The following is an 11,186-nucleotide window of genomic DNA, read 5'->3' as shown; positions in this document are numbered from 1 at the left end:
TGGATTTTGAGAAACCCTGTGGATAACCCTTCCTAGTAGATCTGATAACACTGCAGCAAAAAATAAAATAGATCTGTCATGAAGTTGGAGGTAACAATTCCCTGGGGTAGTGAAGAAATAAATCGGGCAACTACAACATGCTGCTAGACGTATAATAATACACAGCTCGTTGGAGAAGTAAACAAGGAACTCAGACTTTCAAAAGTGTTCCTCTCTCCTGATTTTAGTCTTCTACCATTTGTCTAATGCTCTGCCTCTAGTTTTATCAATATAATTTGATTCCATTATAGCATATGCTTACAGAGATATATTAATCGATAACTTCCACTTGATAGAGATACCTTTTTTGCAACATTTTTTTATTGTTGCAGACTTTTTTGATTTGGCATCATTTTTTACTATGTAGCATTTGTTTGCCGCATTTTTTTGCTGAGTCACATCTTTTGGAATCATTTTTCGCATTGCTCCGTCATGTCATTGAATAAATGATATTTAATATTATATGAAAAGTGAAGAGCCTCTTACAATTGCATGATAGTTTAATTTTTACTTTGATGCCCCTTTAATAGGTAAGTACCAGAAATAGGACTTACAATCAGGAAACAATAAAATGTTCTATATTTATAAGATAGTTTATTTTTTTATAAACTACCTAACATGAAAGGGATACTAAACCCAACCTTTTTCTTTCATGATTCAGATAGAGCATGCAATTTTAAGCAACTTTCTAATTTACTATTATCAATTTTTCTTCATTCTCTTGGTATCTTTATTTGAAAAAGGCAGTAATTTAAGCTAAGGAATCTGACAATTTTTGATTCAGCACCCTGGATAGTGCTTGCTGATTGGTGGCTTAATTTAGACACCAATCAACAAGCGCAACCCAGGTGCTAAACCAAGAATGGGCCCGGCTCCTAAGCTTACATTCTTGCTTTTCAAATAAAGATAGCAAGAGAACAAAGAAAATTTATAAGAGTAAATTAGAAAGTTGCTTAAAATTGCATGCTCTATCTCAGCAGTCGCCAACCAGTGGTCCACGAGAAGATGTTGGTGGTCCTTGACACCATCAAGCAGGAATTAATCTCCTCTGATGGTGTCACCCCCGTCACGCCGCAACTCCCTACAGTGCCTGGCTGAACATCAGTGAAAACCGTTGGAGGAGTTAAATTACAATCTCCCTATGCATGTTGTGTAGTACTGCGTAACTTGCGTAGCTAGATTGTATTTTTAACTCCTCTCGCCCGGCGCGCTACTCAGAGGAAGATGCTTCCATTCTAAAGCCAGCAGAGGTTGATATAGTCTTCGCTTGAAATAGTGGAATCACAGTATATAAAAAAAGAAAATCTTAAAAACTAAAGTTCTCCCTTATATTTAATTTATTTTCTTCCCTTTACCTGTCTCTTTGTAGTAGTTTTTATAATTCTTTCAGATGGACTTACATCACTGTTTGTCTTCCTCTCCACCATCTTCTTTTTTTTAATTAAATATAAATTATTTTTCATTCTAATAATTTTCCCACGCACAAAACCATTCCACCTGAATTCCAGTAATTGCCATCTAGCAGATCAGCCATATCCCACCAGTATTATATTAATTGCCAGTAACATCAGTCGTGATTACTATATATATATATATATATATATATATATATATATATATATATATATATATATATATATATATATATATATATATATATATATATATATAAAATTAATGTTAGTGGTCCACGAGATTCAAAATTGTAAGTTTAGTGGTCCCTAAGGTCCGAAAGGTTGGCGACCCCTGCTCTATCTGAATCATTAAAGAAGAAAAAATAGGTTTACTAGTGTCCCTTTAAAGTATCTGGATGCAAACATCTGGATGGGGGTGTAAAAAGATGTGCTCTGACCTCTCATGGGTTCCTGATACTGTCATATTTGTATTGGTAAGTGAGCATCTATAAAGTAAAAAAGTAATGCGTTTTTGACAATAGTTGTACCAAATTAAGGTGGTCAGTAAAAAAATAAACTATTGTACATCCTTCACAGACTTTAAAAATAACGTGTTTCCAGATCTCAGGTTAGCACACATTTGTCACCATTCTAAAGTTGTCTTAGTTGCAATTATTATAGGACCATACTCATAACAGCATGGGAATCGTAGCTTTTCATTGCGAGGCTGTCGTTTCACATACAAATATTTTACAAGTAGCAGTAATAAATAATGCGATAATAAACCCATGTGTATCTGGCGCATGCGCAATCTTTTCCTTGCTCCTCAAGGCCAAGCTCAAGTACAGACCCATTGCCTGTGGGCCCCGCCCACAAACGTAACGCGAACGGCGCGTCCGCCCCCCAAGCTCAGTATTCTGGCAGTGAACAGTGTCGGTATGTTGAGTATCAGGTGTTCGGTTAACGTTCCGCTGCTTCTTCTTCTGGGCTTTTTACTAGCAGCAAAGCCAAGCGTATTCGGTAAGTAGTAATGACCTCCGGGTTGCAGCTGTCTGACACTCATTCATTGATGTGGGCCATGAGGAGCTACGCCGCGCCCCATACATTATCATTGGTGGGAACATGACAGATGGATAACTTTTGGGTCAAATGTAGATAAGTGATTGGCCAGAGCTGCAGTCAGTCACAGCAACGCCCCTGTAAGCTAAGCAGTCAGTGTTATATGAACATAAAGGTGACACGAGGAAGAGTTAGTAATAGGGAGTACATGGGACATAAAGAAAAGTGGTTACAAAATAAGTAAATGTGACACTAACGCTAATAAAATGTGGTGCAGCAAAATCTGAATTCGAGAGTTCTGCATAATGTGGGGAATGGCATTGTTTTTTTCCATACTCTGGGATATTTGTATTGACAGAGTTGTTACTGCAGTAAAGACACTTTGATTAAGCAAATTTGTTTTATTACCATGATAAAATGTTCTTTTATATCAAGTAAAAAATATATATAAAACCGACTTAATTGGGGCTGTAATAAGCAGCTTAGCTTGTAATCATGTGATAAAATTCCTGCATTAAGATTTAACAATCTGTCTTGAAAGCATATTTTTATTACACTGTAAAAAAGCATAAACAAGCTAGAAAAATAGTTTAGTACATTTTAACCATTCACTACCAAGTATTGGTCACCTCTGTGTCCTAGATTTTTTTTAATTTAAGATTTCTATACAGACTTATCGAGTTCAGAAAAGTTTTGTATATATACGTCTGCTTATAAAATCTATATATTTTACTAGTCAGGTGTTAAAAGCTATTAGCCCAGAGGGTAAATGTTACTTGTCTGCTGCAATTTCTTACACAGTGGGAGACTAGTGTAAATTTCAATCTATGTATGTGTGTGTGTGTATGTATGTGTATATATATATATATATATATATATATATATATATATATATATATATATATATATACTCCTATCTCTCTCTCTCTCTCTCTCTCTATATATATATATATATATATATATATATATATATATATATATATATATATATATATATATACTCCTATATATGATTTAGGTAATCTGTGTTTACTTATTTTATGTATACATTGTGATAGACTGTATTAAACAGTGATTTCGGTTTCTGCCCTATGTGGAAAGCTACAACTTTGAGCCTTTTCCACCATACAAGTTAAAGTGAAGGTAAATTTTGATGAATTTGTGCCTGGTTTTTAATAATACTATTAAAAACAAGGGCACTTTAATTAATCAAAATTGACATTTCACTTGTTTTCTTCAAAAACCTACCTTTTAATCCTGACAGCCGCTGCAGCTCTTCCTCCGCCCGTCGCAAGCCCTCTTCACAGGTCCAAAATGACGAATCCGGCTTCCTCAGATTGGAGGATGACGATCCGTAATTTCTGACGTATGAAGAGGCTTCCGATGGCCGGGGGAATCGCTGGAGCGGCTGTCAGGATTAAAAGGTACATTTTTTAAGAAAACAAGTGGGAATGTCAATTTTGATGAATTAAAGTTCCCTTGTTTTTAATAGTATTATTAAAAACTGGGCACCGATTCTTCTAAATTGACCTTCACTTTAATGCTACTGCCGGAGTGCCTGAATGTTTTGTGTTCACGTAAAATCACAGGTTAGATTAACACTCTCCTATACTGCCCATATGTGCTATAAAAACTACAGATTACACACTAATTGACCTCAGTTTTGGACCAACCAAGAAATTGGCTTTATAATAATACATTAGAGTTTGTTTGGTGAATTTATGAATGTTTTATGTTTTGCCCCAAGGCAGAACATACAGTGATCTGAGATGTCATCGCAGAAAATGCAGCATGTCTGCAGAAAGAACAGGACACATGCAGGAACTGTTAGACTTAGTACTTTAACTTTCCAGCTCTACTCTTCAAACAGAGCTGTATTTTGGCTGCACTGTTTAACCCCTTAACGACACGAGTCGTACAGGGTACGTCGCACACAACCTGGTCTTTAAAGACCAGCGACGTACCCTGTACGACTTTGGGGATTAAAGCGGCTGGAAGCGATCCTGATCGCTTCCAGCCGCTTTACGGTTATTGCAGTGATGCCTCGATATCGAGGCATCCTGCAATAACCTTTTTCCCCCATCCGATGCAGAGAGAGCCACTCTGTGGCCCTCTCTGCACCGGCATCGATGGCCGCAATCGTTGGTGGGTGGGAGCTGACCGTGGGAGGCGGGTGGGCGGCCATCGATGAAAAACTGAAGAGAGAGGGGGGCGGGATAGTCGGGAGCGCGCACGGGAGCGCGCGCGTGCACAGGGGGTGTTGCGGGGGCGGGCGCGTGCACGGGGAGGGAGCGGGTGGGAACCGCTACACTACAGCAAATACATGCTATATGAGTGGCAGTAAGGGGGGATAAAATCCCCAACAAAAGTAAATCTAAGGGATCTGGGAGCGGGTGGGTAATTGGTCTGTGGGGGGGGGGGGGAAGCTACACTACAGAAAAAATAAATTTTTTTAAAAAAAACACATTTGTATTTGAAAACAGGGTACTGGCAGACAGCTGCCAGTAACCAAGATGGCTCCCAGTAAGGTAGAGGTGAAGGGTTAGAGAGCTGTTTGGGGGGGATCAGGGAGGTTGGGGGCTAAGGGGGGGTCCTACACAGCTGCATATTTAAATATGCAATACAATTTTTTTTTAAAATTTTAAATATACCTTTTATTTTAGTACTGGCAGACTTTCTGCCAGTACTTAAGATGGCGGGGACAATTGTGGGGTGGGGGAGGGAAGGGAGCTGTTTGGGAGGGATCAGGGGGTCTGATGTGTCAGGTGGGAGGCTGATCTCTACACTAAAGCTAAAATTAACCCTACAAGCTCCCTAATTAACCCCTTAACTGCTAGCCATAATACACATGTGATGCGCAGCAGCATTTAGCGGCCTTATAATTACCAAAAAGCAACACCAAAGCCATATATGTCTGCTATTTCTGAACAAAGGGGATCCCAGAGAAGCATTTACAATCATTTATGCCATACTTTGAAAAGTTGTTTGTAAATAATTTCATTGAGAAACCTAAAATTGTGAAAAATTTTACGTTTTTTTTTATTTGATCGCATTTAGCGGTGAAATGGTAGCATGAAATATACCAAGATGGGCCTAGATCAATACTTGGGGTTGTCTACTACACTACACTAAAGCTAAAATTAACCCTAGACGCTCCCTACATGCTCCCTAATTAACCCCTTCGCTGCTGGGCATAATACACGTGTGATGCGCAGTGGCATTTAGCGGCCTTCTAATTACCAAAAAGCAACACCAAAGTCATATATGTCTGCTATTTCTGAACAAAGGGGATCCCAGAGAAGCATTTACAACCATTTATGCCATAATTGCACAAGTTGTTTGTAAATAATTTCAGTGAGAAACCTAAAGTTTGTGAAAATATTTGGGAAAAAGTGAACATTTTTTTTATTTGATTGCATTTGGTGGTGAAATGGTGGCATGAAATATACCAAAATGGGCCTAGATCAATACTTTGGGATGTCTTCTAAAAAAAAATATGTACATGTCAAGGGTTAATCAGGGATTCCTGAAAGATATCAGTGTTCCAATGTAACTAGCGCTAATTTTGAAAAAAAGTGGTTTGGAAATAGCAAAGTGCTACTTGTATTTATGGCCCTATAAGTTGCAAAAAAAGCAAAGAACATGTAAACATTGGGTATTTCTAAACTCAGGACAAAATTTAGAAACTATTTAGCATGGGTGTTTTTTGGTGATTGTAGATGTGTAACAGATTGTGGGGGTCAAAGTTAGAAAAAGTGTGTTTTTTTTCCATTTTTTCCTAATATTTTATCATTTTTTTAAAGTAAATGATAAGATATGATGAAAAAAATGGTATCTTTAGAAAGTCCATTTAATGGCGAGAAAAACGGTATATAATATGTATGGGTACAGTAAATGAGTAAGAGGAAAATTACAGCTAAACACAAACACCGCAGAAATTTAAAAATAGCCCTGGTCCTTCAGGGAAAGAAATTGAAAAATGGCCTTGGTCCTTAAGGGGTTAAGTGTTCCAGTGCATTAAGAGAAAAGTGCTGTTTGAAGTTAACAGACAAATATGCAGTAGCACTGTAAAGCAGCAGTGCATTGATTATTAACTGGCTTTTTTCAAACCCCTATCCTTTCCCAGTCTGCAAAGTTGTTTGTTCTAAATGGAAGACGTTCTTATGAGCATTGCCTCTTTTTATTATTATATTTCTATGTTAGACCAAGAGAAAAGGAAACAAATTTATTCAATTCAATTATTCAATTTAGTTTGTCTGCAGCTAATTTGCAATGCGATTTTCAACTACTGCACTATATTATCAATCGTTAAAAATGGTTTTATTCTTTAGTTAACCAACACATTGCAATTGAACTGGTGCTTTAATGTAACTGCCTTATTTAAAATTGAATTTTATTTAAAAATAGCCTGCAGAAAATTTTTCACTAAAAAAATCTCATCGCAGAAAGTGAAAATAAATTCTGCCTCTGGGTGTTTTTGCACCTTTTGGCTGATGTTTCTTAACCCCTTAGTGAGCAGACAATTTTTCAATTTTCTTACCGTTAAGGACCAGGGCTATTTTTACATTTCTGCAGTGTTTTTGTTTAGCTGTAATTTTCTTCTTATTCATTTACTGTACCCACACATATTATATACCGTTTTTCTCGCCATTAAATGGACTTTCTAAAGATACCATTAATTTCATCATATCATATAATTTACTATAAAAAGAATAACATATGCTGAAAAAATTGAAAAAACCCCACGCTTTTTCTAACTTTGACCCCCAAAATTTACACATCTACAACCACCAAAAAACACCCATTCTAAATAGTTTCTAAATTTTGTCCTGAGTTTAGAAATACCCAATGTTTACATGTTGTTTGCTTTTTTTGCACGTTTATAGGGCAACAAGTACAAGTAGCACTTTGCAATTTTCTAACTATTTTTTTTCCAAGATTAGCGAAAGTTACATTGTAACATTGATATCTGTCAGAAATCCCTGAATATCCCTTGACGTGTGTGTGTATGATTTTTTTTTTCAGGAGTCTGAGGACGGGGATTATACCCCGAAAACGTTCACTCTTTATTAAACACTAGATTGTATCACGGCGAGTGCCTCCTTTGGATTATTTCTACAGATACATCTGAGTGCACCCCAGCATTATCCTTAACTTGGAGAGTGCTGGTATCTTTTGATTGATATATATATATATATATATATATATATATATATATATATATATATATATATATATATATATATATATATATATATATTTTAGCAATCGATAACTGCTTACAAAAAAGTTTCCTTTATTTCGAAAATTAAATAAAAAATTGGCACACATGTACAAATTAAAAAGCTGCAGACATATCAGCCAGTCTTATAAATAAATAAATAAATATATATATATATATATATATATATATATATATATATATATATATATATATATATATATAATGTTTTTTTTAAAGTAAACAACCTAAAGTATTGATCTATGCCCATTTTGGTATATTTCATGCCACCATTTCACCACCAAATGTGATCAAATAATAAAAAAAAAAGTTAACTTTTTCACAAACTTTAGGTTTCTCACTGAAATTATTTACAAATAGCTTGTGCAATTATGGCACAAATAGTTGTAAATGCTTCTCTGAGATCCCCTTTGTTCAGAAATAGCAGACTTATATGGCTTTGGCATTGCTTTTTGTTAATTAGAAGGTCATTAAATGCAGCTACACACCACACTTGTATTATACCCAGCAGTGAAGGGGTTAATTAGGTAGCTTGTAGGGTTAATTTTAGATTTAGTGTAGAGATCAGCCTCCCACCTGACATCCCACTCCTTGACCCCTCTCAAACAGCTCTCTTCCCTCCCCCACCTCACAATTGTCACCGCCATCTTAGTAGTAGCAGTATAGGATCCCCCCTTACCACCCAACGTCCCTGAGCCCCCCCCCCAAACAGCTGTCTAACCCTCCCCCTCTACCTATTTGCCGCCATCTTAGGTACCTGCAGCTATCTGCCAGTACCTAGTTTGTTATAAATTATTGTTGTTTGTAAAAATAAAAACACTTTTTTGCATAGTGTAGCTGCCCCCCCTCCCACATCCCTTTACAAACACGGATCCCACTTAGGATCCCCCTCTCTCCTTCCCCCTGCCGTGAACAATGTGGAGTAGCTGTCCCACCTCCCTCCAAGCCCTCTTGCGCCACCAACGATCGGCACCATCACTCGCTGATGCAGAGAGGGCCACAGAGTTGCCCTCTCTGCATTGGTAGCTGTCTAAAGGGTATTGCACAATGCCTCAATATTGAGGCATCGCTGCAATACCCTGAGAGCAGCTGGAAGCGATCACGATCACTTCCAGCGCTCAGTTTCACTGAGGGCGTGTTATGTACGTCCTTGGTCCTTAACTGTTGTTTTTTTGAGGACGTAAATAGCACGTCCTTGGTCCTTAAGGGGTTAAGATATATATATATATATATATATATATATATACACAGATGTCCTTGCTATTTCTTATTTGGTTGGGGGAGCCCAATCAAGGTTTTTTTTTTTTTTTTAAAGATAGGCTGAAGAATTTGGACGATTCATGCATTAATGCAATAAATATTTTTTTTTATTTTTGGCATACTTTAATATGTGTAAGTTTCTATATGAGTTGAAAATAATTATAGACCCCTGCACCAAGGTTATTTTTTTTAAAAACTATTTATAACCTTTTATTATGTGATAGAAGGTGCCTTTCATATCAATTACATATATATATATATATATATATATATATATATATATATATATATATATATATATATATATATATATATATATATATATATATATATATATATATATATATATATATATATATATATATATATATATATATATATTATACTTGCCTTGTGGCATTATGAAGTAGCCAGGTGGGGGCAGTGTAATATTTTCTAATATTACATCATTTTATGCTTTCCAAAGCACAATTTAATTGTACAATTTAACAAATATGTATTTAATGATATATTGTGCTATACAAATTGAACATGTTTAATATTAGCCAATGTTGGTTTAATATTGGCTAAAATTTTAGCTAAAAAAAGGAAGATTATAAGTCTAATGTAATGGTACTACTAGCAAAGAGATGCCTGCTGATTTTTGGAATGAGTAGGATAAGTAAAACAGCCAGTGTATGGCAAGGTGATGAGATGAATGGCTATATCTGTGTGCACTAGTTCTTTAGTACCTTTCTTGGCAAAAAGCAGGTAGAGATGCCTTTTCAGCAACACATCATGTCTGAGGCAGTTCAACCCATGATTGTATTGATCTGCAATTCATTTTAATAACTACAAATTAAGTTTGGTTTACTAAAAGTGATGCATTACAGTTAATTCATCACTTCTGATTTATTTTAAAGGAACATGAAAGCCCAAATTTTTCTGTCATGATTTTGGTAGAACATACAATTTTAAAGAACTTTTCAAGTTTACTTCTATTAATCAAATATTAATCAGTCTGTGTGTGTGTTTATGTGTGTATGTATGTATATATATATATATATATATATATATATATATATATATATATATATATATATATATATATATATATATATATATATATATATATATATATATATATATATATATATTTCTTTCATGTAATTAGCAAGAGTCCATGAGCTAGTGACGTATGGGATATACATTCCTACCAGGAGGGGCAAAGTTTCCCAAACCTCAAAATGCCTATAAATACACCCCTCACCACACCCACAATTCAGTTTTACAAACTTTGCCTCCCGTGGAGGTGGTCTAGGTCTCATGACTGCTGCATTGGACGCAATCCCCTTTGCTCGTTTTCACATGAGACCTCTTCAGCTTTGTATGCTGAACCAGTGGTGCAGGGATTATACAAAGATATCACAATTAATATCCTTAAATCCCAATGTACGACACTCTCTGACGTGGTGGATAGATCACCATCGTTTAGTTCAAGGGGCTTCTTTTGTTCGTCCAACCTGGACTGTGATCTCAACAGATGCGAGTCTGTCAGGTTGGGGAGCTGTATGGGGATCTCTGACAGCGCAGGGGGTTTGGGAATCTCAGGAGGCGAGATTACCAATCAACATTTTTCAGAGCTCTTCAGTTCTGGCCTCTTCTGAAGAGAGAATCGTTTATTTGTTTTCAGACAGACAATGTCACAACCGTGGCATATGTCAATCATCAAGGTGGGACTCACAGTCCTCAGGCTATGAAAGAAGTATCTCGGATACTTGTATGGGCGGAATCCAGCTCCTGTCTAATCTCTGCGGTTCACATCCAAGGTGTATACAATTGGGAAGCGGATTATCTCAGTCGCCAGATGTTACATCCGGGCGAATGGTCTCTTCACCCAGAGGTATTTCTTCAGATTGTTCAAATCTGGGGACTTCCAGAAATAGATCTGATGGCCTCTCATCTAAACAAGAAACTTCCCAGGTATCTGTCCAGATCCAGGGATCCTCAGGCGGAAGCTGTGGACGCGTTGTCGCTTCCTTGGAATTATCAACCTGCCTATATATTTCCGCCTCTAGTTCTTTTTCCAAAGGTGATTTCCAAATTTCTAATGGAACGTTCGTTTGTACTGCTGGTAGCTCCAGCATGGCCTCACAGGTTTTGGTATGCGGATCTCATTCGGATGGCTAGTTGCCAACCTTGGACACTTCCGT

The 11,186-nt window shown here is 36.6% G+C and overlaps 1 protein-coding gene across 2 annotated transcripts in view; it reads left to right on the top strand.

Moving 5' to 3' along the window:
• The first annotated feature begins 2,327 nt into the window (after nucleotides 1-2,327).
• Nucleotides 2,328-11,186, top strand: part of CD320 (CD320 molecule) — a 92,836-nt gene continuing 83,977 nt past the window's right edge. For both annotated transcript variants that reach the window (XM_053703004.1, XM_053703003.1), the window contains exon 1: nucleotides 2,328-2,453. In XM_053703004.1, the coding sequence (XP_053558979.1) occupies nucleotides 2,372-2,453 (82 nt within the window). In that variant the 5' untranslated portion in view covers nucleotides 2,328-2,371. The remainder of the gene's footprint in view (nucleotides 2,454-11,186) is intronic.

Source organism: Bombina bombina, chromosome 2, assembly GCF_027579735.1.
Source record: "Bombina bombina isolate aBomBom1 chromosome 2, aBomBom1.pri, whole genome shotgun sequence".
NCBI classification, from domain to species: Eukaryota; Metazoa; Chordata; class Amphibia; order Anura; family Bombinatoridae; genus Bombina; species Bombina bombina.
This window is presented reverse-complemented; position numbering and strand designations above follow the sequence as displayed.